Source organism: Drosophila suzukii, chromosome 3 (genome assembly GCF_043229965.1).
Source record: "Drosophila suzukii chromosome 3, CBGP_Dsuzu_IsoJpt1.0, whole genome shotgun sequence".
Lineage (NCBI taxonomy): Eukaryota > Metazoa > Arthropoda > Insecta > Diptera > Drosophilidae > Drosophila > Drosophila suzukii.
Genome location: NC_092082.1, coordinates 78,227,305 through 78,255,176, shown reverse-complemented (window position 1 = coordinate 78,255,176; position 27,872 = coordinate 78,227,305). Strand labels below are relative to the sequence as shown.

The following is a 27,872-nucleotide window of genomic DNA, read 5'->3' as shown; positions in this document are numbered from 1 at the left end:
CCATGATGCGAAAGAGAGAGAAGGCGCGAGCAGTGGCCATGCTGCGCGCCGAGAGCAGGGTGAGCGAGAGCAGGTCAGCCATACAAGCTGGCTGCGCTGCCATCTTTCTTATTGCCGCCGCTGCTGCGGTCGACGTCGAGTGAATTCGACGTCCGGCGAGTGAGCCAAAATGAATTGTCACAAACTCAGCATCCAGTTGCCCATAAGAACGCTCGCATGGCTTTTGTATTGCGCCATAAACGTTTCGCTGCTCGTAACGCCACAACGCTCGACGTTTCGCAGCGGCCTTCGCTTTCGCTTCTCTTCTCGCGCGTAAAGCGGTCTCCCCAAAACAAAAAATATAGAAACAGCAGCAACAACAACAACAACAAAATACTAAAGAAAACCCCCTCAGACAGACAAAACTCAAAGTCTCCAACGACTCAAAGCGCCGCCGTCGCTGCCACAGCCGCTGCCACAGCCAACGTCGCTGCTCGCGCCGGCAGCAAGAATTACCAATTACACGAAATTTTTATACTCTTTTAAAAATTTCGTTTTATTATAATATTTATTATCGTGGCGCGCAGTAGTGTCTGCGGAACTCAGCTCTCCACTCTTTGGATTCTCGGCCCTCCGATTCCGAATCGGATTATACGATTATACGACCATACGACTATACGACTGGCTGTACGATTCAGTTTCCGATTCGCCGTGTTTATTGTTCCGTTTCGGCCGCCGGCTTATTGTCACTTAACTGTTATAGAGCGCATAAAATATATAATACTGTGCGAGAAATCCGAACCGAAAAAACACCAAAATAACCGAAAGAAAACTGTCAAAACACTCGGTTTTTAACTCTCTCTGTGTGTGCGGTGCATAAAAATTAAAAAGCCATAAAGTTGACATCGTAAAAGGTTCGGTTGTTCCAGAGTTCGATAGTTCTACCTGCAAAGTGTTTTATGGCATTTTAAACAAAGTAATTAAAGCAAAACGCAGGGAGAAAGCATTTCTCCGGCCACACATACTCTCGCACACCCTGGCACACTCACGCACACTCACTTGAGAAGTCGTTAAAAGCCGCAGGGAAACTCGCTCTGCCATAAAAATACAAGAGTGCCATTAAAAAAGATCGCGCGCCTATAAATCACACGTACGAAATCCCGCCGGCACTACGTCCATTCGAATTTCCGCGTAATTGATGGTCGCATTTTAATTGCTTTTACAACAAATAAAAGATACACACACCCCAGCCACACACACACCAAACACACACACTTGTGCCACAGCTGCAACAACAACGCAACCCGAGACCATATGCAAATTTAACAAATTTCGTTGTGAATTCGCCAGCTTCGAGCGAAAGAAACAGAGAATCAGAAAAGCTGCAAATACAAACTGCTCGCCAAAAGTTTGCTAGAGAAAACCCGAGAAAGGTAACGAAATGCATTTCACTTCTCCGAATCGAGAAAAGTAGCTTAAAGTCGGGCAGGTGGCAAAGTTTCATATCTCTATCTCACTAAATCTATCTAAAAAGCTACTAACCATTTGCCATCTCACATAGTCTACTAATTTGGGTATAACCATTAAGAAAACCTTATAAGTACATAGTTCCCATACTAACCCTTTGGCATTGTGCAGGGAAATCTACCAAAAAATATATAAAACATCAGGATTACATATATTTTCCACTTGAGTTCTGTATCGCGCTACCCGAAAGATTTATGTTCAATCTAAACATATTCAATTTGGCTAATGTTCTTTTTATGTTTTGGGAGCCATTTCTATAAGCATTATATATTTTTTATATTCTTTGTTTATCACATTTGTCGCCAAGTTTATTTTCGCATTTAGTACATTTTAATTCGATCAATTTGGGGAGTGATTTATATAGTCATTCTATTGTAGTTTGCATTGGATTATAAGGCAGTAAATTCAAAAGAGTATAATAGTTGATTTGCAACTAAGGGATATTTGATTAGACATAAATACTTTTTATATTGGGTTATAAATCTGTAAACTTTATGGGACACTTTAGAGGGAGACGATCTTCTGAACTTTTCGAGCTTTGCCTATTAGAACTTGGGGAACATTGATAAATGCATTTTTACTAGGGGAAATACTTATGTTTCTTTTAAATAAATATTTCAATTTTAAAGGGGCATTTAATTTATATAGCTTTCCCATTTTTTTTAAACAAATAGTCGCAGCTTTTCTTTTAAAGGCCATATGCGCTTTTGCTGAATTCCAACAAAATTTGTTAAAGCCACACAATGAGAATGCTTAAAATATCAAAATCAAAATACCCAATCTAGCCATTAACCAAACGACTCAGATAAAAAAAAATCGAACTCGAAGAAACGAAAAAAGAACTAAAAGTGGACTGAACAAAATTCCGAAGATTCGATCCTCGGCCAGAGAGCAAAATATGTGCAATGTCAAAATTTGTTTTCGATAGTATGCTGCCAAAGTATTCACAGTTCCAGCCGTTTATCAGTTCGCACCACCTAACCACCACCCCCCCGAATTCGTCATCTGCAGCAGTTGCCGCCGCCCTAGCCGCCGCCGCCGCCTCTGCCTCCGCCAGCGTTTCAGCCAGCAGCAGCAGCAATAGCAACAGCAACACCAATAACAACAGCAGCAGTACCAACAACGCCAGTGGCAGCAGCACTAGCAACAACAACAACAGCAGCAGTCCCAGCAGCAGCAATCTCAATTTGAGCGGAGGATCCCTGTCGCCCAGTCATTTGAGTCAACATCTGGGCCAATCGCCCCACTCGCCGGTGTCCTCGTCGTCGCCCTTCCAACAGCACCACCACCCACAGGTGCAGCAGCAACACCTGAGCCTGAACCACCAGCAGCAGCAACATCTGCACCACCAACAGCAGCAGCACCACCAATACTCCTCTCTATCCGCTGCCCTTCAGTTGCAGCAGCAGCAGCATCACATCAGCAAACTAGCCGCCGCTGCCGTCGCCTCGCACGGCCACGCCCACCAGCAACTGCTGCTAACGCCCCCGTCGGCGGGCAATTCGCAAGCGGGCGACAGCAGCTGCTCACCGTCGCCCTCGGCATCGGGCAGTTCGTCGCTGCACCGCAGTCTCAACGACAACTCGCCCGGATCCGCATCCGCGTCCGTGTCCGCATCCGCGGCCAGTTCCGTTGCAGCCGCTGCAGCAGCCGCCGCCGCCGCGGCCAGCTCGTCGTTTGCCATCCCCACCAGCAAGATGTATCCGTACGTGTCGAACCACCCGAGCAGCCACGGAGGTCTCTCCGGAATGGCCGGCTTCACAGGTCTGGAGGACAAGTCCTGCAGGTGAGACAGATCACCATATCCATTAACATAAGATGGGAAACTAGCCCTTTACCATTACCATTTCCAAAAATATTTTGAGTATAGAGTGTATTTCTAAAGGATAGAGCGTTAATTTTCAGTGATTTTTGGTTTAATAAGATTAGTCCATGTGGGATCTTTAAAAATAGGACAATCTATATGATCAATCTTATTGTCTTAGGAACAAAAAGCTTTAGCTAAGAATATCTGTAAAAATATTAAAACTTTCCTGATCACTATCATTTTTGGGTTATGACTAGCTCATACTAAGAATAAAACATCATATTTTATTGTTCTAGAAGATAGGTTGACATTTCCAGACATATTCTCTTCGCCAGTGGTTTTTCATGTTATGGGTGACCGGCAGTTTTTCAAAGTACCTCTCGTGCGGTATTTTTTGTTAAGTGCTGTTCAAGTGCTGTCTTAATTAATTTTTTTCTGTTCGCAGCACCCTTTGATTTTCTTCACAAGGTTTTAATAACATAATACAACTCATCTCAAACTACACTTAACAATTTTTCAAAAAGCTTATTTTCCACCACTTTTGGTTCAAGAGTTTGAAGAACCTTTTTCAAAGATATTTAAAAAAGGTTCATTGAGTCAGTTTCCAAGAACTCATTTCGCATGCTCTCATTTTGGCAAGCGGAAATGCCTGTCGAGACCTTCAGCAAAATCAGCAAATACCGCAAAACCGCAAATCCGTTTCGAATGCGCTCTAATTATCGGGTCCCCGGATCCTGACCATGGCCATTTTCCCTTCGGCCATTCATATTGAATGGCCATAAAGTCGGAAAATTAGAGCAGCCTGCGGTGGCCGCTGGCAATTTGTCGCTGGTCACGAGATTCGCACGCACGCTGACCTTCCGCTGCGGCCATTTGCATATTAGTACGTACCACTGTGCATGTACAGTGAACCCTGCTGTGCGTGGGCGTGTTCGGGATTAGTGTGCAATTAGAGGCAACCGCAGTGGGAAAGGGGGAATGGGAAATGCAAATGGGCAACTCATTAGCATTTGACTTTCGACAGGAAGTTCGAGTGGAAATGGTTCTGGGAGTAGGGGTCACCGAAGCACGTTGCTAACCTAACCTACCGTCTCTTTCTCACCTGCAGCAGGTACACTGACACCGTGATGAACAGCTACCAGTCGATGAGCGTACCTGCCTCGGCATCCGCGCAGTTCGCCCAGTTCTATCAACATGCCACCGCCGCCGCATCGGCGGTATCAGCGGCCAGTGCCGGAGCGATCGGAGTGGACTCGCTGGGCAACGCCTGCACACAGCCCGCCTCCGGGGTGATGCCGGGGGCAGGGGGAGCGGGCGGAGCCGGTATCGCCGATCTGCCCAGGTATCCGTGGATGACGCTTACAGGTGAGTCAACGATCGCTGAGACGATCTCGGGGGGAATCGTATATATAAGCAATGAAGGGGAAAAAACAGCATCCAAAAACAGGATCACTAAATCTGTACAAGTCGTGGGGAAGATTAACAACCAACCCATTTCAAAAGAGGTCTATCGCAGGGAATAAAATCTAATTTAAAATATATCTTATATTACAACTCTGAATTTTTCGTATTAAAACAAAAATCTTACAAAATAAATAATCATCTTTAAAACTTCATTGAGCATCTTAGGTCAAGAATCACTCTATAGCAACTCTAAGTATTTATTACTTTTTGGCAAACAAACTGAATATAAATTCAAGAGTCTATCTATCCACAATTTTTAAAATAAATCATGCCAATCATAATAAAGTCTTAAGGAAACCATGTACTTCAAGGAATGTATATCGTCTTAAATCAAGAATAAATTCGCTTCACGATCAACAAAACGATCTTTTAGAATTTTGTGTACTTATAAATCATGGCCACTTACACTGAAAAGGAAAACAAATTTAGAAGCTATAAATAAAAGATAAAATGTATTTAAATTTGAAAGAATTCAAAAATTATTGTATTTTAGATTAACTTGAGCAATGCAATCTGTATTTTTAATCAAATTATTTTTCACATAAATCTTATTTAAAGATTCTTCATAATAAAACTCAGAATATTGCTCGCACATAAAATGTTATATTCCAACAATATTTCTCTACAATTTTCTAAACGTTTTTCTTAAGTGCAGTGGTGTGAATGGTTACTCTGAGCCAATTACCGAAGCTCATATAAACAATAGATAAACGTGGCGCAAACATTCTCCAAAAGCATTCCCATTTCCACCGCCATTCCGCCTCCAATTCCAATCCATAATGAACACTTTGCGGGGCACTTCCAAGTCGTTTATTTCGCATAAGTCTTCCAGCGCGATTCGAATCCCAATCCGAAAACGAAATGAGCGAAGAGCTAAAAAGTTGGCAGTAAATAAAAATGAAAATAGTTTGAAAAATGCTTCTCTTGTCTGTCGTGTTGTTTGGCGCGTCGATTTGTAATTTAAATAGCCTCAAGGTTGCCCCACACACCAAAAGCCAAAAACCAAAAAAAAAGCCACTGGGATGTGCCCCGCGCATACGAAATCCAGATATCCACCGAAAGATACAGATACAGAGATAGAGATACAGATACTTTTCGGACGCCGATCTTTTTATGCGGCTAACGTAGTACGAGCGAACTCGCTTCAAATTTATGTGGGTCAGTTTAATTTACGCGATCCGCTCGCCTTTTTCCGCGCATTTTTGCACACCAGAGAAGATTTATTTATCATTTCTGAGGCGGCCACTCGATTTCCACAGTGCACAAGAAGAAATTGAACGAATTCAGTTTTCCACACTGCCCCGCGGGTTGAATGCCTCCTGATTAATGGCAGACACCATATGAATAGACTGTCAATTGGCCTGAGTTATAGACTGCACATCGGTTGTCTATGTAGAGAAAAGATCAGCCAATGGATTTACTGGGAACCACTGGGATTTCATTTGAATTTACTGCATAGGCATGTTAATTAAACAGTATGAGTAATTATAAATTAACGATCTAGCAGACATATAATAAATTATGGCATTGTTAAATAAGAAAGTATGAGCTTATTTGTTCCAAGTTTATGCAGTATTATCATTAAAAAAATTATGAATAATTTTTTTTTGCATTTCTATAAAAACATATAATTTGAATACTAGCCCGATTTGGGTGTCAATAGATCGATTATCAGGGCTCTTATTAATCTATGCAGATTAAAAATCAATTCCAATGTTTTAGTGGCTTTTCTGGCCTAGTAAGAATCTAAAAGATATGAATACATATGTGGCAAACACACCTCTTTGGCCGACAAGCTAATAGATACACACATACCATCTGCAGGCCAAACCTGTTGACGCTAAAAGTATAGAATTGAATAAAAAACGCGCCGTATCGGCCGGTTGGGAAGATAAACGGTATTTCGCACAATGAAATATTTTGCATATCTCCCGCTCACAGCGCCAAGGCGATAAAATTGTCAACGAGATCATAGAGACGCGACTGGCGGCGATGAAAGTAAATACGAGCATGACGCCATTATGGCAGCCAAGTGCGCGACACGTCGACGCAGTCCCCCCTTCAGCCCCTCGTTTATCCTCCGCTCCTTAAATGCACACACTATACATAAAGTTGCTCAAATACATATAGGTATATGTATATATCCCATAGTTGCATGTGAATCGCACAAGAATCGTCTCTCCTCCTTGGGAAAAGTCTGTGTTCGTTTGGCTTTCACTTTGCCAAGCCTGCGAACCCACCCAAAAAACTCAGAGACGAAGACCAAGACCCAGACCCGGACGCACCAGCAACATGAACAACTGCAATAGCAACAGCAACAGCAACTGCAGCAACAACCATTGCTGCTGCAACAACGGCAACGTTTTACAGCTGAATGCTTGCCAAATGCAATTTAACTAATGAATTTTAATATTTTACGCCAAAGCGTCTGAATGAATTTTCATTTTCACATCGTTGCACCGACTCCGGCAGCAACATCAACAATGTTGCCAAAGGGGCACGATGGGGGAGTAGAGGGAAATGCTGGAAAATGGTTGGAGCGGCGCGCCTGCACCTGATTATGCTGATAAGAAAGCAAAGAGGTTAACTTTTCTTAATTATCTGGAAAAGCGCAGCCCGACAAAGCATGAAAATGGCAAAAGCTTTTCCCATCGCCTTCCACTCTGCGAATTCGCAAACTCAGCACGTGCTGTGCAGAAAGGGAAGCGAGAATGGGGAAGAAGTACACTGGCGGATATGAAGACATAGTTTTAGGCTCTACAATACAAAATACAAATACTTAAAAATATTTTTTTAAGACTATGTTTTTTTTTGATGAAGAAACATGATCTTGAAAGATGGTACTGCATCATATAGGCTTAAATATAAAATTAAATATTTTTGATGTTAAAGAAATAACATTAAAATATTTTTTTTTTTAATTTTTATGTTTCACTTAATTTAAAGATTTTCCAAGTTGTAGACTTTATTTTTCCGTAGGACCCAATGGTTTCTCACTATTTTTTAATGAAAAGTATCCTAATGTTTCATTTGCTATCTCTATGTGTACACAGAATACTGCCTTGGCAAGATAAGAAACGTCTGGCCCATAAATTGTGCAATCATCGGCCTGCAGAATCTTTTACATATTAGAGATTGTCTGTCGGTCCGTCTGTGTGTCAAATAAAGTGGCAACAACGACAGGCGAATGCACAGAAATTTATGTATTTTAATTAAAAATGCGCCAACGATGCCGAGAGCAGCTTCATCTGCTTATTAATTAGGAGGAGTCGGTCTGGTCGTTGGCTCGCAGTCATCTCCTTGCCCCGCCACCATTTCCAGTATCTTGCCCAGTATTTTCTCCATATCTCCGCCATCTCCTCCTCTGTATCGATACAGATACAGATACATCGTGGTCTACTTAAAAGCGGAGCCGGTTCAACTGGCCGGAGGTTCACTTGGCCGGTGGTCCACTGACTGCCGACTGCAGCGGCTAATTCTGCTTTTTGTGGCCGGCGCTGACAACTAAATTGAAAACGGCCCGATTGAGTGGTTTATGAAAGCTGAGGCTGCCATGTGGCATGTGGCACAAACGACCAAGGGGGCAGTGGACACATATGATTTGAGGGATCGTCGCTCCATTACTCAGCGGGATGTGCTCAAGGCTGTTGGTGCGGAATTTCGCATTAGCAGAACACATATGGGGGGCACAACTCCTTAGCAGCTAAGAAAAAAATGCTAGAAAAACCAAAAATTAATTATTTTCCTCTTTTTCTCTGCCTTTTCAGACTGGATGGGAAGCCCCTTCGAGCGTGTCGTTTGCGGCGATTTCAACGGTAAGTACCGCAATTAACCGGAAACCCTTGAAGTTAATATCCCGACTGGCATTGAAATGGCAATGGGTTATCGCTCTAACAAGCCGTGGAATATGACGGGGTAGGCAGTTTTTTAAGGCCTGCCGGGATGGCCTTGAAAAATATGATTTACCTGCTACTTTCACCCGCCGAACGAAAGAACAAACCCTTCTCTGCAAAATGCAGCCTGCAATCTTCCAAACTCATTCGTCACATGACTCCCGCTGTCCTGTCATAAATCCCTCATCCTTTGTTTCTTGTATCTTCCTATTCATTGTGCAATTTCATTGTTTATCGGAGTCATTTTCTGGCAAATATCCGAGACTGGACAATGGTCAGCGAAAGGTTTAGACATCCGGCAACTGTTCGCTCTCTATGTTAATTTGGCCAACTCCGTGAAAGTTGCACCGATAACTCAACCATGCCGGTCAAGTACCCGTCCAAGATCGTAAATCACCAGTCCGTAGTGCTGAGGCCCCCCAAAATTCATGCTGCTGCTTTCCATAACAATTGGCCGAATACCTCAAGACTCTACCAGAAAAACTCACTCAAACCTGCTCTCGATTGATCGATTTGTACGATCGTTGATCTGCGATGGGTCCCCTGTTCTGGGCCTCGTTAAATGTCTTTTTATGGGCGTTTTATGATCTATTTACGATTTTACGCATGGTCTTGTGCCGTGCATAACGATCGTAATGTTGAGGCCACTACTACCGAACGATCCGATCCCCGTTTTATGGGCCCGATAATGGCGTTGATTGTTTGGCGAATCACCACCGCGTTTAATTAGTGCGACAAACGACAAGGGCAGCCGCAAACACGAGTAGCCACTGTCAATTGCCGGTTACAATGGCCGGTCATTAATCGGCATTCACATTCCCGATCCCATCTATATGCCCATTCACATTTCACTTGACTTAATGGCGCCTCCCATTAGTTGGGGTTTGAATAGGGCATGTAGTCGAATAACAATAGGGAACCAATGTGTGTTTATTAATTCACCGCCTAGTTTATTTCCGTGATTAAAGCGGGTCCCATTTCCAATTTACAATTAGTATTTGACTGTAATGCCTAATTGAACAAAGCGTTGTTTGGGGATGATAAATAAATTAAATGGGTTAGGATATAGAAACACTTTTGCAATTTTACAAAGTTGTGAGATTACAAAATTGCTATAACTTGAATTATTATTATTATTATTACTTGAATTTATTCATATTTAATTTAATACATTTTTAAATATAATTTTGAAGCTAGTAAAGCGACACTAAAAATCACAGTGATTTTTTTATCGATTAGGAAATGAATTCAGCCATTTAAGTGTGTACATTGCGCATACGCAGAGTGGTCCCCCGGCGACATTAACAATCTACCCCTTGTTTTTGGTGTGGCATGTAATTGCGAGCCGTTTAATTGCCTTCGACCACTGGGCAAACATTGCGGCCAATGTCCCAATAGTCTGGTTTGCTGGTTTTTCGGTCTGGAGCCCTGCCCGCTGGTCCTCTGCTCTTTAGCATTTGGTCTTCAGTCTTTTGGCCCTTGGAATGAAATCGGAGCGTTCGTGCCGGAGTTCGGTGCCGCAGAAGTACGTGCCACGGCTCAGCTTTTGGCGTCACAGATCGTTTGATATTCGAGCGGGTTGAAGGCCCCCGGGTTCCCCCTTAGCCACTGGCGATCCTCTGATGTTTGTTTTGTAAATAAATCACTGGCGTTGGCGTTGAGCGGAGTCATTCGGGCAATTTACAGCACTAACGGCCGCTGTTTGACAAGTAATTAACTCACCGAGTTTCAGTTGCCATTCTGAATAGATTGCGGTGGTAGTTTTTTGTTAGGGTTTAGGTTTACAATCTAAGGATCAGCAGAGAATAGCGTTTTTTAGGTCGTCTTACTAGATTCGTATAGATTTTTTTTGGCTAAAAAATTCCACAACTAAACATATCCATAATAAACATGCTCAAGTTGCGTAAATAACAAATCACTTTAAAAGATTTACCCACACACGTAATAACAAATAATAATTATTTAAACAAATGCCATAAAAACGTAGTAAAAGGCCATATATGTTTGGTTTTTATTGCCTCCAAGTCATCATATTTTATTCAAAGAATTCAAGAATCGCTAAAAAGATTTATAATATAAACAGAAATATTTCTACAAGTCTTCTTAAGTATGACAACTTACTTTCAGCAATTAAATAATTTAGTTCTCTGTAGGTATTATTAAAATATGTAAATTGTCTCCTCAAGCCTTACAATTAATTGCCTAGCTATTTTCTAAAAACAAATCACTTAATTCTTTGCAAAGTCGACAAAGTGACTATCTATCTTTGTGGCATAATTTATTTGCATTCCCCGTACAGCGATAACGGCGCGAATGGAATAATAAAATATATTATTTTTATTAATTTTACAAGCCATAATTGCGGCTCGCGATAAGCACGCCCGCCGGGGAATTGAGTGATTGCCACAAAGACCTTTCTATCTATGTGTGAGACCCTCTCTTTCTTCTCGTCCCTGGCCGTCTCTTTCTGAATCCAAAGTACTGTCTCTGGATTTGAACTCGTCTCGCTTTAGAATCAATGCAATATCAATGTTTAAATTCAATTGTGGCGACGATCAATGTCATTGGCAGGGGTTTTCTGGGGGCGCGAAGTTCCGCCATCTCGCAGATAAACGTTGATCCCGCAGTGGGGTTAAGATCCCTCAGCACCCGCACCCCCACCCCCACCCACTTAGCATCCCTCTCTCTCTCTGTCTGCATCTGTGGTGCTATCTCGCTCGAAACATGGACGACGGCTGGCAAGGGTTAATTTATGAGGCGCGATAAGCGAATTCCATTTCGTTTCGGTTTTGTTTAATTTCCGATTCCCTGTGTTTTCTGTTTTCCTCTTTTTTATTTGGTCTTGTTGTATTTACATTTGCTCTCTCTCTCTCTCTATCTCTATCTCTTTCTATGGGGGGAGGGGGGGAGTGTGCGACACCGTGTTATCGGCACGTTTTCTGTCGTTGTTTTAATTTTTTCGGTTTTTTTTTCCATTTTGCCCTGCGGCTGCGGAAAATTCAAAATGACACGTTTCTCTGGGTATTGTTGCTGCTCTTTTTTTAACTACCCCGTGCGGCTGTTAATCTGCGGTTTTAATGCCCAAGTGCCGCAAATTGGCAAAAAGGGGTTTGGATTTCAAGGATCCGGCGCGGGGGACCACGATGGGCGACAGGCCGACAGACAAGGACAAAATGGCAGCCAGACTGGCGCGGATTTTCGGCACTCGGAACGGGCCGACAGACATGTAAATTTGGCCCAGACAAAATCAAATTAAAAGCGCACACGTTCCACAGACAATTGCCGACTCCATCCCCGCCCATCGACGCCGCTTAATCAAAGTTTATTCCCCTCTAACATGGCACACGGCTAGAAAAATACTATCCAAACTCCTATTTGGAAGTGCAATTTATGATATCTTAACTCATTATCAAAATATTTTTAAGAAACTCGGCTGTTTGATCAAGAAAAAGTACAAATATAATATAGATTTTGGCACATCTTTATTATTTTGATACATATTTTCTTACCGTGCACACATATGAGAACAAACAAAACCATCAGTAGGCAAACTTCACCCATTTCCATTAGCGTATGTATATATTTAATTTACACAAAAGTTTTATTTAGAACTTGGCTCTGGCGTGCGACATTTTCGCAGTTTTCCATTTTCCGCCTCGCGTGCAATGCGTGACTGCGACCATTTCCACCCGACTTTCCTGTTGCGATAAATTTGAAGACAGAGAGTAGTTAATATTAATTTAATCGCGAAATTAAACAAGTCGCTGGCGGTGTCGGTTAATGCACTCTTTTGTGCCATTCTTGCGGCTAAATTTATTATTTCTTCTGATTAATCGCTGAGATTAGAGTGTTTACGATGCACTCAGTTCTCTTTGATGCGCCATAGTCATTGGGTAATGTGAGTGGTAACGCGGTAATTGCATTTAAAGATACATATTACTTTAGATTAGGAATTTACTTTAGCTAATTAATTAAATAATTTTATTAGGACCTTATTGTTATTGAAATTCGAATAAATATTTTTTAAAAAATAGAAGTTTTAAACATTCTTTAAAATTTATGAGTATATTTTCGACACCATTCAACGCTACAATTCCGAAGAATTTTTCCTCGATTACACCTAGGGAATAAAGAAAATTCGGGGCCTATTGTGTTTTTGGGAACCCTCCCCTCAAGGAACTCGTTATTCCAGTTGTTGGCTTTTGTGGGAATCCTTCCGTTCCCTCGGTTCTCTTTCCTAATGAAGCAATTCAGGTAATTGGAGTTACTCCGCTAGAGCTTCGTATGCACTAGTTGTGAATGGAAGAAACTTGAAAGGGCACAGCCCAACAATGGGGGAAATAAAAACCTGTCGGTGACAAAAGACTTTTCATCTGGGATCATGGCAGCAGCAGCAGAAGAAACAGCATCAGCCACCATTTTCTCAAATTACTCTCGTGCAGCCATTAACAAAAGGCCAACTGTGCGAGTGTGTGTGAGCCATTAATCAAGTTTGTCAGCCAAGAAGAATTCCAAGGGAAGTTCAAGATGGGAAAGACTAATAAGTGAGGTTCATTCTCTGCGGTCTGCGGTGCAACGGAGACTCGCGGAGAAGACTCAGTAAAAACAACAATCAATTCCTCAGGAGCCCACAGGACCACACCTTGGCATTTCGAGGGGGGAAAACTAAACAGGGGGGTTTTTCTGTGGGTATTATAATGAAATTCCCAACCGAGGGGGATAAGCATGAGTTATGCACACGCCTAGGTAAATATAGAACCCGCATCGATCGATCGATGCTTTTTATACGAATTTAAGTGTCACGTTCTCGTTTGCGGGGAAATTGGTGTGGGGATTAGAGAGGGGATAAAAGTTATGGGGGCGGGGGTGCTTCCCCGAATGGCGTTTTAATACGTCATCGTTTCTAGTCGGCCCACGCAATCTAAGTTATGGCCGACATCTGCCCCCGAGTTCTGCATTCGAATGGGAATAGGAATGCGGAGTTCGTGTTTGTTTTCACCAAATAGGAATAGGTATATGTACGTATATATATCCGACTACTTGGACCCGTGTGCACTGGGCTGTGAACGCAGTTGGGAAAACGGGCCCGAAAAAGGCAAGGAAAACCCAACCAAAGCAAACAAAACACCAAAAAACAATATCAAAATGCGTTCTCAGTGGAAAGCAGTTGGCTCAATTTATATGTATTTTCAATAAAAGTCGATATAATGCTTGCCAAGGTTCATAGAACGACCAAATGAACTTGGAAACGGCAGCAGAAACAAAAAAGGAGAAAGAAGAAAAGAAACCGGCGGTGGCAGCCAATGAAGGCAATCAATTTCAATTCAGTTTCCTCGCCTTTCCCAAAATGCCAAAGCCAATGAGCCGTCCAAAGGGCAAGACGAGGCCAATTGCAGTTGGGTTAGTGCTTCAAAACCTTTTTTGGTACCCTTCATCTTGTGCAGAAGGGTATCTTAGCTTTGTGAAAACACATCACACTTTCGAAGGGTTTTATATGTTACTTGGGTGGCAAATAGATAAAATTTGTCAGTGCTCGACAGAATAATTAATCACATTATGGGATATACTTTGGGGTGTGAGTTTTGCTATTAAATTTTGTGATTGTATTCAAATTAGCTCCATAAAAATTAATGTGCAGGCAACAGATTTAGAAACACTTAAAAATATAAAAAATTAAACTTATTAAATGTTGATTTTAAATGTAAAGAGTATTTTTACGGCCTTAGAGTTCTTCTTTATGTGTTAGTTACCCATTGCCCTTTGTCTTTGTTTATCCACCGAAAAAAAACCCTTAACAAAGAAGCCAAAAAGTGTTGATGAACCCGGCCACCCACCGAATGCCAACTCTCTCACTTGCAGATACTTTTCCAGGCACAGATACAGATACAGGACAACTAATTCCACTCACATATACAAAGAGTCGCTTTGGCGCCACTTCATTGTGATCATTGAATGGCCGTTGATTGTGTCGCATCGATTCGCGGCGATTTTAATCGCAGGCGGCGCACATTAAACGCCTTTCATTTGCAATTAAATTGCTGGGCACAGACGAGAATAGAAAAGCGGAGAGAAACAGATACGGAAATATATAGTCGGGGTCTCAGATACAGATACGGGGATTCGATGAGGGTGCTCGAGTTGCGGTCAGTTGGCGACACGTGTCCCCCGGAGAAAAAACGCCTGGTGCAGACGCCTTTTGCAAAAATCTTGCGGATTACCAATTCTAGACGCCTAATGCCATTTATAGGCCATCGCTACAAATGCTCCACAGCTGTCCGTCCGTCCAAAATTAGTTGGGCTCCCCATCCGGAACTCTGCTTCTTCCCCTCCCTCCGGGTGGGCCAACAAATTTATTGAAACCACTTCTGAAGAGGGGGGCCAGAAAAGTCTGATTTTTCCGGTTTCCTTTTGGCAAGGCTTTCCGCCAACCCCAACCCCACCAACAAGCACACACACACTCACATTCTGCGGCTGGCTTCTTCCGTTTTCCCTTTTCACTTTTGGCCATATATTTTTCACATTTATGTTGGGTATTTTGTCTTATCACACCCTCGTGTTTGCAGTGCGTGCAAAAAATGCCAGGGGCGGTGGGAGGTGGGCGATGGGCGGTAAGGTTGTGCCGCCAACCACCCACGAGATTAAAAATGCCATAAAGACAGTAAGGGTGAATGGCTCTAATGGCTGCCGTTGCCGTTATTCGCCATCTCTTTCTCTCTCTCCTTTCTTCTCTCTCTGTGTGCGAAAAGGAAATCGGGGAAAGGAAAAGGAAAACTCGGGCTGTTACCATGTTGGCTCGAGTTACCATGGCTCCTGGTTTGAGTGAAAATTAAGGGCTGTCTGCACTTTTTGGGATACATTGCGAATATCGGAGAGTTCGGCCCTGCAAATGGTTATCTGGCGAGATAATGGGAAAAACATATGAGAACATTCATTACATTCGATAATGCAACGGTAAGAATGCTTTGAAAAGATTTTGGTGATAGTAACATATGACCCAAAAAAAAACAGACCTAAAACATGCAGAAAATATTTAAAAAAAAAAGATTTGAAAATATGTTCCGATCTGAAAAGAATTATTTCAAAAATGTCAAATCACAATGAAGATGTGAGATATTTAAATCTATCCTTTCGACCTGAAAAGAATAATATACAAAATAGCAAATCACAATTAAGATGTGAGATTCTTAAATATATTCTTTGGGGCTTACCTTACAGGGATCTTTCACTTGAGGTTTAATCATATAAACACAAATTCTCGTGGAAGGAAAGCTATTTTACAAAACTATTTGTCGTTCCATTTAGTCCTTTACTTTCGATGTAGTACTTTAAGACCATGATACCAATTTAATAGGCCATTCCCTTAGAACGCCGATCCCTTCTATTTCAGTTAGGACAGCAACAACAAGGAGTAATTCCAATAATGGCGTGAAATATTTGATGAGAATATATTAATCCCCCAGGAGCCTGTGTATTTGCAACATTTGCCAGGAATTTTCTCCGCTTTCGCCCACGGAACAGAATACAACAGAATAGAACACAACAGACAGCGACAGCTTGCCATATATTTTCCAAGATTAAGCACACAATTAGCAGGGGAAATGGGAAGTGGGAGTTGGGGGCGTGGCAGATCTGATAGCACAAACAACAACATTGGCAACGCGCTGCACATAAATTGCAGAAGAAGCATCCCCCTAACGCTGGCTTTTCCACAGCCAGGTTTTTCCGCAAACAAGACACCACCCACTTTGCCTCGCCCTCTGGCGTATGAAATGCCTGTGCGACTGATTAAATTTAAATAAATTTAATAAACATAAATTATTTGCAATGGCAGCCGGGAGTTGCTGCCACTTTTAGCCACCCCCAAAAAGTCGAGCATGAGCGCAATTTAATGGCGGCGCTTACCTGCCACACCCCCAAATATCCTGAATATCCTGTACATCCCGAACATCCTGCCCATCCTCCCCCTTTTCGCTAAAAGCCACACAAAGACGCCAGATGTTGCCCGTGAGTCTTGTCGGAACAGCGTTTAAGCGGCTTTTCTTTCAAAGTTTAATTAGTCTTCGTCGCTCGAAGAATTCCACGCATTTGCATATCCCTGAAAGTCGAGGGCGGAGAACAAGTCCCCGGGGAAGTCATTTAACCCAAGGAACATTGCAATTTGCGCTAAATGCCCGAAAGATCGTCTCCGCAGAAAACAATGAACTCCCTCGACTGAATTTGTTGAGCCATCAGTGGAATCCTCGCGACCCCAAAAAAACATTCCTCACTTCAGCGAGTGTGCTGCTTTATCTTCGGGCATGTTAAATGTCTGCCCTTTGTTTATATATCTCTCAACATGCCATCCGGGAAGTTAGTTTCGAAAATTCATACCAAATATAAACAAATCAGCATAAAACATACCCAGCCAGTGAAATTTCTTCTTTCCAGAAAGATACAAAACCGAGATAAATATACGATGGTATAACTATGCGTACACATTTTTGGCTGCCTAGTTTCCCATTTGTATCTTGTCTGCATATTATGTATAGAACGTTTTAATGAAGAAGATTTCTTAGAAATTGCCACAGAAATGAAATATTAAATAGTTTTTATATAGTAGAGATTTAACGGTTTTTTTTGTACCTCAAAACGAATTGTTAGAAACTTGTTGATTAATTTAAAAGGTGAAACATTTACATATATTTATTCATCGAAATTTTAATTTTTCCTTCGTCAGAAACCATTAAAAACAAGTTTATATTGTCAAACTTTGAACAAATATAGTTGTAAAATGTAAACTGCTTCTTTACATAATCTTCTAATCTCCTCATATCTTTGTGTTCATAAAAAAGACCATTGAAATGTAAAATGCCTCTGGTCCGAAATTATAGGCTGCTTAGCTACGTCGGCAATATTTAAATATTCCCCAGACACTCCCATAAAGTATTGGAAACCCCACAAGATTTCCACAAATTCCGTTTGAAGACAAATACACAGCGGAATTTGCGCGCCAAAAGTCAACAAACAAGTCGAAGGCGGGAAAAGTTCTTAAATCCCATTCCAATTCCCCCAAAACTTGAACGGTCAACGGCAGCAAAATCTGGAAATTTATTTGCCGGCAAACAATTTGACCCAGCTAGGAACTCAAATTCAAATTCAAACTAATTGCCGGCAACTGAAACAACAAAGCGACTAGAGCACGCCACAATGTTTCAAAAAGTTCTTTGTCAAGTGATATGTAAATTTGTTTATTATATAAAAAAACCGAATACTGAAAACGAAAGCGAAACGAGAACGTTGGAAAGGAATGGGCTGAGAAATAATAGGAGCCAAACACTAAACACGAAATACTTGTACGGCAAAATGTTTGTTTATTGTACAATTTTGTGTCGCTTGATAAACAAGACTCGAAGACTTGTCAGCGTCCCCACGGAACCACTTTCGAATGCGCACACAGATACTCACACAGATACTTGGGCAAACTATGGCGCTTTTGCCCCATAACCCCCCTACAACACCGCCCCTTTGAGAGTGTATATGTGTGTGTGTATCTTTATTGTACGCTTTGAATTGTTTTTATGATTTTTATGTCATCATAAGTTTCAGTCTGCGCTGTTTTTTTGTTCAGCTTCTCGTTTTCGTATGTTTTTGTGCTTATTTATACGCGGCGCTGTTTATTGAACAATTACGTTTATGATTATTAATATTTTTAATTGTTAATTTCATTGTTATAGACGCTGTCCCCGGGTCTGGCCCATAACCATTCCCATTTTCATTCCCATTCTCGTTCAAATAACATAACCATTCCCAGGCCCATTTGCACCGTTGACAGCGGCGCCTTGGGACGGCTTTCCTGGCCGCCTTGTCACCTCTCGGATTCCCTTGGCCAATCTGTGGGTGATATAGTGGAATAGCCCATTCGGATCCGCTCCATTTTTGCCCGCCAACGCCACCGCGTCTGGAATTTCCACCTCCGATTCCGAAACAGATTTCTGGCCCTAGACCGCTTTTATGCCGTTTTGTTTACTCGACCGCCGCTTCAGTCAATTGCAGCCGCGATTTATGATGCGCTAATTGATTTTTAATTGGAAAATGGTTTTCCTTGGCAATTCTGAAACGGACCGGTTCGACCGGCCACATCAAATCGGAAAAAAATTGAAGACTTAAGATAGCCGCTTAGCGCTTGTCAAATCTATCGAAGCACTTAAAGCTAATTTACCGACGAGTGCGCAATTGAAAGTCATCAAATCCTCTAAAACTTAGGCGGAAAATATAGCTGTTGTATCTTCGGATTGAAGAACAAGTTATGTTTATTCATTTAAAAAGAGAATACTATGAGATCAAACTAAGTATCTGACTCAGCTGTTTCAAAATGACTCACGCTAGTGTAGAGTAAATAAATAAAATGGGCAGAGGAATACGTTAATTATTTGTTGATTTATGACTGGAGATTCAAGATTAATTCAAATTATAAATACATTTGATTTTATTTATCTAATTAAATGTTTTCTCAGCTTTGTTTGTGTTCTTAATTGAATTGCATCATTGTTTGTTTAGATAAACGTTAGGTAAACATCAATCTGGCAATCAAATTAAATGACCACTTTTATTTTCCTGGAAATCTTTAATTTAAAATCTCTTTTTGATCCACATTTTTGTTAGGCTTACCCCTACTCCTTTAACCTTTCTGATTTTTTGAATACTCCGCTTATATTTTCAGAATATAAATTATATTCTTCCATAACTTGAATGAATTCCTCATTGTTCGAGAGAGATCATTGAACTCTGAGAGGCCCCCGCAGAGCCAGACACACTCGAAAATCCGAAACCCGAATTGAAACCGTCGATTGTAGATTTTTCCCAAGCGGATTTAAGGCTTTCCGAATAGTTTTCGAGCATTGAGTGGAAATGCAGTGGCGTTGGAAAATCAATAACAATTTTGAGCGCTCTCCTTTCCTCTCCTTTCACTCCACAGCCGCATCCACGTGTGTGAGTGCTCTCTTTGGAATTCCGGTTTGGCTGCGCCGACTCACCACTCACACTAACAGACAAAAAAGACTCAGGCGTTGCCATGCCGACGCTCTCTCCTTCCCTCTTCCTCCCTCTCTCACTCACGCTGCCTTTCAGTGTGTGTGTGTCTACCTGTGCGAAAGGCAGACTCGGCGGCAGCCATGTTGGATTCCATCACTCCGTCCTGCGAGCGATCGGCCATCTCGCTCGCACCTGCACACAGCCACGGCGGCCATTGCGGGGGTCGTAAATCTTGTTTAGGGGCGCGTGTGTCCTGGGAGTCGTGATTTATGGGACGAATTGTAGCTGCTCATTGTAGCGTGTAAATAATTTAGATTAGTTTGGTATTCCTGGTCGCAGGATCGTGGGGGAAAAGCGGTGCGGTGGGTTGATTAGAATTGAAATTGCTTTCGCCCCCTTTCCCCGCCACTATTTCCCGAGCAATGCTTTTCCCATTTTATGGCTGCTCTCCTCAAATTAAAAGTAAATTGCAGCGTTGGTGGAACAAGAAATTAATTTAAAATCCTTTAATTTGAATTTAATTTTTCTCTAAAGGGTTTGTAGGAAATTTGAGGCCATTTTAAAACAATAGAGTAAAAACCGTTAGTAAACCCTTAGCTATTTTAATAATTACCAATTGATTTTGTAGGCGTCTTTTATGAAAACGGATTTAATAAAAAAGAAAACGAAAGAAATTTATAAAAAAAATAGGTTGATAGAAAACAAAATGCATAATACAAAATCCAGAATACAATTTCCTCTTTAAAATCTACCACTTAGGTTATTTTTATACCCGTTACTCGTAGAGTAAAAGGGTATACTAGATTCGTCGGAAAGTATGTAACAGGCAGAAGGAAGCGTCTCCGACCCCATAAAGTATATATATTCTTGATCAGGATCACTAGCCGAGTCGATCTAGCCATGTCCGTCTGTCCGTCTGTCCGTCTGTCCGTCTGTCCGTCTGTCCGTCTGACCGTCTGTCCGTCTGTCCGTCTGTCCGTCTGTCTGTCCGTCCGGATGAACGCTGAGATCTCGGAAACTATGAGAGCTAGGCTATTGAGATTTGGCGTACAGATTCCTGAGCTTCTTACGCAGCGCAAGTTTGTTTCAGTAGACTGCCACGCCCACTCTAACGCCCACAAACCGCCCAAAACTGTAACTCCTACAGTTTTGATGCTAGATAGAAAATTTTAACTGAAATGTATTGTTCTCATCAAAACCTATCGATTGACCTAAAAAAAAGTTTGCCACGCCCACTTAAACGCCCACAAACCGCGAAAACCTGTGACGCCCACAATTTGCATGCTAGATAAAAAATTTTAACTGAAATGTATTGGTGTCGTCAATACCTATCGATTGATCCAAAAATAATTCTGCCACGCCCACTCTAACGCCCATAACGCTTAAATCTGTCTACCGCCGGTAGGTGGCGCATTTTAATTTCGCTTTGCTGCTTGCATATCTCCATTTCCCTTTGAGTAACGGGTATCTGATAGTCGAGGTACTCGACTATAGCGTTCTTCCTTGTTTATTTTTACACTTATGACTCACCCAAACTGCTTATCGGTTCAGGTAAATTCAAATGTCACGGACTCATCCGTCCGTAAATATTTTGCCAACTGCTCAATCTCATAAAAAATGCAACGGAAACTAGAAAAATACCAGTGATTTACAACTGCAGCCCGTGGATGATTTACAAAATCTGCACCTTTCATAATATTACGTAAAAATGGTCCCTTTTTTTATTTTGTCTGCCGGTTGCCGTTGGAAAGTCGCAACTTGCAAACCATAAAAAATTGCCGTTGACAAGAAAACCTTTTAGCAGAAAAACTCGGCACAAAAGGCGGCAGCGGCACAAAAAACAAGAGACACGAAAGCCATAAAACGGCAAGCGGGTAAAAGTGAGGGGCTGCTGCTAGGCTGGCACTGGGACAGCAATTTGTAGATAGCGAATTTTTGATTTCCGTAACATAAACACGGAGCCTGTGCCCATTCCAGGCGCATCTTCGCACCGTCGCGCAAAAAATTCGCACAGGTAGCATGGAAAATTGCTTTTAAAAAACGAACAAAAAATAGAAGTAGAGAAAGGAATGCAGGGAAAATCGGGGAAAAGCGCTGGCTGGCCACCAGGGCGAGACCTGCCGCTGGGCGAGTCGGTGTCGGTTGCTTCACCCTTCCACGCACCGCGTGGAATCAGGTCCGTGGAATGGACCCCGGGGCGTCGGTGTCCTGGGGCGGCGGCTGCTGACGTCAGGGGTCTGGCCTCAGATCTCCAGCTCACCTCCAGCTCACCCTTTTTGGAAGCAGAAAAACTGTTTGTTTTTGGCTCGTAACTTGCAGCCAGACATTCGCAGTGCAGCAGTCCCCCAATCCGCAATCCCCAAGCACAAATCATGTGGCGACGCCTGACATGTGTTGCCGCTGTCCGAAATACCATTTTCGACTGTCTGACAGCGTCTTTGCAGCTCATTAGGCTTTGCCCAAAAACCAAATCATTACCAACATCTGACGCTACTTTCTCCTTTCTTTTCTTCCCGCCGCGCAGGCCCCAATGGTTGCCCCCGAAGACGCGGTCGCCAGACCTACACTCGCTTCCAGACCCTCGAACTGGAGAAGGAGTTCCACTTCAACCACTACTTAACCCGGCGGAGGCGCATCGAGATCGCACATGCCCTCTGCCTGACCGAGCGACAGATTAAGATCTGGTTCCAGAACCGGCGCATGAAGCTGAAGAAAGAGTTGCGTGCCGTAAAGGAGATAAATGAACAGGTGAGTTTACCAGCTCCTCCCAGTGGCGCCACACAATCCATACTAACTTGGTATCCCTCTTTTTCTAAATCGTTTTAAAGGCGCGACGCGATCGCGAGGAGCAGGAGAAGATGAAGGCCCAGGAGACGATGAAATCCGCCCAGCAGAACAAGCAAGTGCAGCAGCAACAGCAGCAGCAGCAACAGCAACAGCAGCAGCAACAGCAGCACCAACAGCAGCAGCAACAGCCGCAGGACCACCACTCGATCATCGCACACAATCCGGGCCACTTGCACCACTCGGTGGTGGGTCAGAACGATCTCAAGCTCGGCCTTGGCATGGGCGTGGGCGTTGGCGTGGGCGGCATTGGGCCGGGCATTGGCGGCGGACTAGGTGGCAATCTGGGCATGATGAGCGCCCTGGACAAGAGCAATCACGACCTGCTGAAGGCAGTCAGCAAGGTCAACTCCTAAGCTGACCCTGACCCACCGCCGCCGCCGTCGCCGCCGCCCAGCCGAGCCAACGAGTCAATCTTCCACCAGCCGCACCACTAGCTCCACTAGCACCACCACCACCACCGCCGCAGGATCACCGCCAGGATCAGCTGATCGGGCGCTCTTTTTCATCTCCTCGTCTGTGTAACGCGCGAGATAGCAAGCTGAAAAGCAGAAGATAAACTCGATAACTAAAATACGTAAAGTTTTACATAGTAAATAGTTGCATAAGTCTACCAACCTACATACACGCAAATGAGTGGGTTCGATGGCCCAGGGGCGATTCACCGGATGGGGATTGGATCTGAGGTTTCTTTCTAAGGTTTTCCCGCGTTCAGTGGCCTATTTGATAGTGCAACGCATGCGATTACCTTCAAGATCTCCAGTGAGAGCATTTGTGTATCCGACATTTCTTCCATACTTTCCCTTTCACGCAGTCCAACCCCTAAAATTGGCAAATTAACCCCCAGTGCCAAGTGAAGAGTCCCTGGGCCAAAAGAGCCCCCAGTAATATTAATGGATAACTTGAACTACTTAGAATAGCGGTAAATGCTTAAGGCAGGAGTTAGCAGGAGACGCGATCTATATAAATGAATATTGACGAAATGAGCGATTTTTGATAGTCAGAGAACTCCGTTGCCAGCCAATCGGCCAATTTCCATGGGAATCGGTCTTTGGGGGAAGGCGACTCGATGAGGAGTTCGAGTGTAAAATTATTTGCGACTGCTGTAGGATAACCTAGTTCGATATTTAGAGCCACGTTCGACTATGTTAAACGGTATATGAATACATAAATATATGGATATGCTTACAGATTAAAGATACTTACCTATAGAGTTATAGAGCGTACGTTTTGTATCTACCTATTTATTGGAAAATTTATGTTTATGTTTTTCGAAAAAAAAGAAACCCTCTTCCAATGTTTTGTTTAAGTGATGTGTTTACTGTGTGTTTGCTGTATTTTGTTGTATGCCAACGCTTGAATACAATGATTTCTTCAATGCCATATTAATCTTAATTCGAAAGCAAGTAAACAAGTAAGCAAAACCATTGCGCAAATATTTCCATAAATACCAGTTGTAAGAAACGAACGGTATGCAACATACCCAAAAGCATAATCACGATTTCAAATACGTAATAATAATAATGAAACATGAAACTAAATTGGAGTAAGAAGGAGCTGAGAAATTAAATGTCGTTTGCCAGTGACTAAAATTTTAAATTAACTACCATTAAGTGAGGAAACTAAAAGGCGTCGATTGAAAGGCCTGCAGATCTACAAAACGAAAAAAAATAACAAACAGAAAGGAAACTCTGAAATACGTATTAGCTTAAGGTTGCAACAACAGACAAACTGTCGAGGAAGGCCAAGAAGGGGGAGATATGATATGAAGGGAGGACGGGCGACAGAACCCATATACGTAGATTTCAAACTTCCCGAAATTAAATTTACCTAGCATAGTCCCTCGCGGATTGCAAGTTGAATTAAAGTCAAAATCTATTTATTATACACAACCGAAGCGGAAGGCTTACACAGCGCGTATTTACATAAACAATTATTGACAACAAATATATATGAATATATATTACAAATATATACAACTATGAACTTATGTGTGTATGTATAAATACCTAAATGTATGTGTATCTAGTATGGTTAACACTAAATGCAGTCGAGTCAAAGTTAAAGTCACGTTTTGCCCAAAAACCAGACACCACCAAAAATCAGCATCCCCAGAAATCCCAGCGCACATCTTTTTCTCTATGGGACTTCTAAGTCCCGGTCCCCCTGTTTCGAGTGATATGGTGACAGCCTTTTGCCTTTTTTGGAAACCGAGTGGTTTCTGTTTCCGTTTCTGTACCCGCTTCCGTTTCCGTTTCTGTTTTTGTTGCGTTTCAGTTTCAATTTTGGTTTAAGATTATTAATGTTTAGTCTCATTTGGACGGCCTAGCAAATTAGCGCGTAATTTGATATATTTTGTTTGAACCCTTATGCTAATACTTCTGTTAATTTTAGTTTAAGTTTAGTTGTGACGAATTGTGTATTATATAATTTTATGCGATTTTAAAATGAATGCGAAAAAATTAAAAAAACTACCTTTGTTTCACTCCGACTGGGAAGCAACTGCAACGAGAACCCATCCATACGCCGACCTTTTCGATGAGGTCCAAAAACTTCAAATCAAACTAAATATTAGCTAATGCCTAACGAACATATATACGTAGAATCAAGTCGATACTATTTACTAACCAACCAAGTTTACTCACCCATCCGAAAATATTCGGAGATTGCGATAGATCAAGAACCCGCATATACGTAACTGAATTATATTCGAACTTTAAACAGATCCTAGTATTAGATCGACGGGCTCCCAAATATTTGCCATCGTATTTGTACATAAAACTGCATGACAACTATTTATGTTAAGAAAATGGATACAAATCGAGAAATCATATTTCGTTTGCGTTCGAACCGATTTCAGCCAAGGGGATTAATAAAATATGAAACTATGAGCGAACCCAAAAAAAAAACAAAATGAAAAAGAAAATTAACGTTAGCATAAGCCAACAACTGCAGTGAAGAATAAATAAATAAATAAAATCAAAGTAAATTGTGTGAAAATGATTGGGTGCTCCATTATGGATTAGGACTTGAATTGTTTCATGAATGAAATGGAAAACATGTGATTTCAACTAAGGCCTTAAAAACGTATGGCTCCTATTTCGTTGTAAAGCGCATCTTGAAATATTTTTCAATATTCCACATTATAGTTTATAGATCTATTTTATATAGAGGATAGTTATCCAAGCAATATAAGCGTGATATATTTAATGAATTCTTCCGCATAATTCCTAATAATCATATATCACATATCAGAGCATGTGTTTGGTATCGAATCCATTCAATAGCTTAATATATTCTTTTTCAAGGCATAAATTCCCACTTGCTGCCGCAAATATTAATTAACGAATGCCATTTTGGGCAAATTGATTTCATGCCATGTAGCAAGGACGATTGGGGTTAGAGTTCGCAATAGAGGGATATTCTGACATTTTCGCCTGAGATGTTCTGGCCCTGCAATTGGCAGCGTGGCCACGTATCCGGAAATGTTGCAAAACGCCTTTAATTAAATTTAATTAATGCGCCGACAACTCAACGGATTATGATAATAAGCGCACACATAACGACCCCATTTATGGCACGCCCACATGTGCGGCCAGGACGAAGGACTAAGAAGGCCTTGTAGGATGGGGACTGGGCTCGAATCCCAGCCGTAGGTGGAGGCCAGACTATGTACTCATCCTGTTTTTGGAGCTGCGACAGCGTAATGGCAGCGTCAACGAGCTGAGTCCTCGGCAGCGGAAACGGAAGCCCCGGCACCCAAATGGCTCATGTATGCAATAAAAGAAACTTTCGAAAACGTCAAAATGGCGTTCCAAAGATTGTCCCATTGATGGGGAAAGTGGGTGGGGTGTTGGATGCTGAATGCTGGGTTCGTTCTGGGTTTCTTATTGGGTTCACCATTCTGAGCACGTAGACGGGCCCGGGCATAAGTTCACATTTGGATGCTGTTATTGGAAAAGTTTTCCTGCGTCGCTCAAACTGCCCCAAAAGGCGATCATCGACGCGATAAGGCGCGCTTGATATATACATATATATATATATTTTATTTCATGTGCTCAGCGAAAACCATTTAATACAAACTGTCCCCTGATTAATAAATATTCTACAATTAATATATACAGAAGGGGAGTTACTTGCCGACGAGAAAACAACCCTTGTAGTCTCGATATCAAAGTGGAATTGTTTATAATATTTCTAAAACTTTAGAATGCGAGTTTTAAATGACGAATGATTTAACTTTTTATGTAAAAATAGGAAAAACTGGTATTCTCTTTGATACATTTTTTATTTATATTGTAATTATGTTGCGTATTTGGCCGTTCCCACAGATCCATGATTTAATAGCACTGGAACACCCATTCCTGGCATATGTTTTATTCATGTTCTGCCACTGAGTATCCACCACTGCGCGACTCGGCAAATCCGCGGATGGCGTTAGTCGGCCGTGTAATTCTAATGCCAAATCGCACATAAACTCTGTCACTTTATGGCATTCAAATTCGTTCGCGGGCTGAGCCCGGCCGAAAAAGAATTACAATATTTTGACAGGGCAAACAAAAAGCCGCAAACGCTGATCCTACTTTAAATTCCGTCCCAGCCCCGCGACTCAAATTGTGGATGCTGCGGCATATGCGAGGCCTAATTACAGCGCATCGCAGATGTTGCCATCCGCGTCCTGGATTTCTGTATTTCAGGATTTCTGGCTTTCAGACCAACAAAATGGCGGCCAATTACCGAGTGCGCTGCGTTTAATTGAAACATAATTTTGCATAAATAAAACAAGGCATAAAACACCCTGTTCGATGGCGTTCTCACCCCGAGAATCCATTACCGAGGGTGTTTTTCTCTTTAACAAGTGCAAAAAGGGGCCCAATCCCAAAACACAATCCCTATGCCAATACGTATCAGATGCGTTGGTATCTCGAACCATCCCCACTCCACAGATGTCACTTCTCCCAGCTCACAGCTCATTGCGAATGCACAGGTTGATTTTATCCCCTGGCACTTTTTCATGCCTCCGCCGGAAAAGATTGGCCATGTCTCCGGGTAGGCCTTTATATATATGGCCAATACTGTTGTTGTTGTCCTCTCTCCACCTTTATCTTTTGTTGCAAAATTGCACATCCCGCCGCGCTGCTACATCATAATTTATTAACACTGCGAAATGAGTTTTTGCCTTTTTTGTTTTGCCCAACACTCGCCGGGCGCTGTTTAAAGCCCCTGGCGCTCATTTATCACAATTTTCGCTTTTCAATTTCAATTTAAAGTGCGACAGGGGAAATTGAAAAGTGGAGTTTTCAATTCGATTAATTGAAAATACAAGGAAAATGGCCGCCCTTAAAAAA

The 27,872-nt window shown here is 42.2% G+C and overlaps 1 protein-coding gene across 1 annotated transcript; it reads left to right on the top strand.

Moving 5' to 3' along the window:
• Nucleotides 1-213: 213 nt before the first annotated feature.
• abd-A (abdominal A) lies at nucleotides 214-24,198 on the top strand. The gene is made up of 6 exons (XM_070995671.1): nucleotides 214-1,412; nucleotides 2,292-3,292; nucleotides 4,422-4,678; nucleotides 8,545-8,592; nucleotides 22,205-22,428; nucleotides 22,509-24,198. Exons 2-6 carry the CDS (start codon nucleotides 2,412-2,414, stop codon nucleotides 22,878-22,880), a joined length of 1,782 nt encoding a protein of 593 aa, XP_070851772.1. The 5' UTR covers nucleotides 214-1,412; nucleotides 2,292-2,411; the 3' UTR covers nucleotides 22,881-24,198.
• Nucleotides 24,199-27,872: the final 3,674 nt, after the last annotated feature.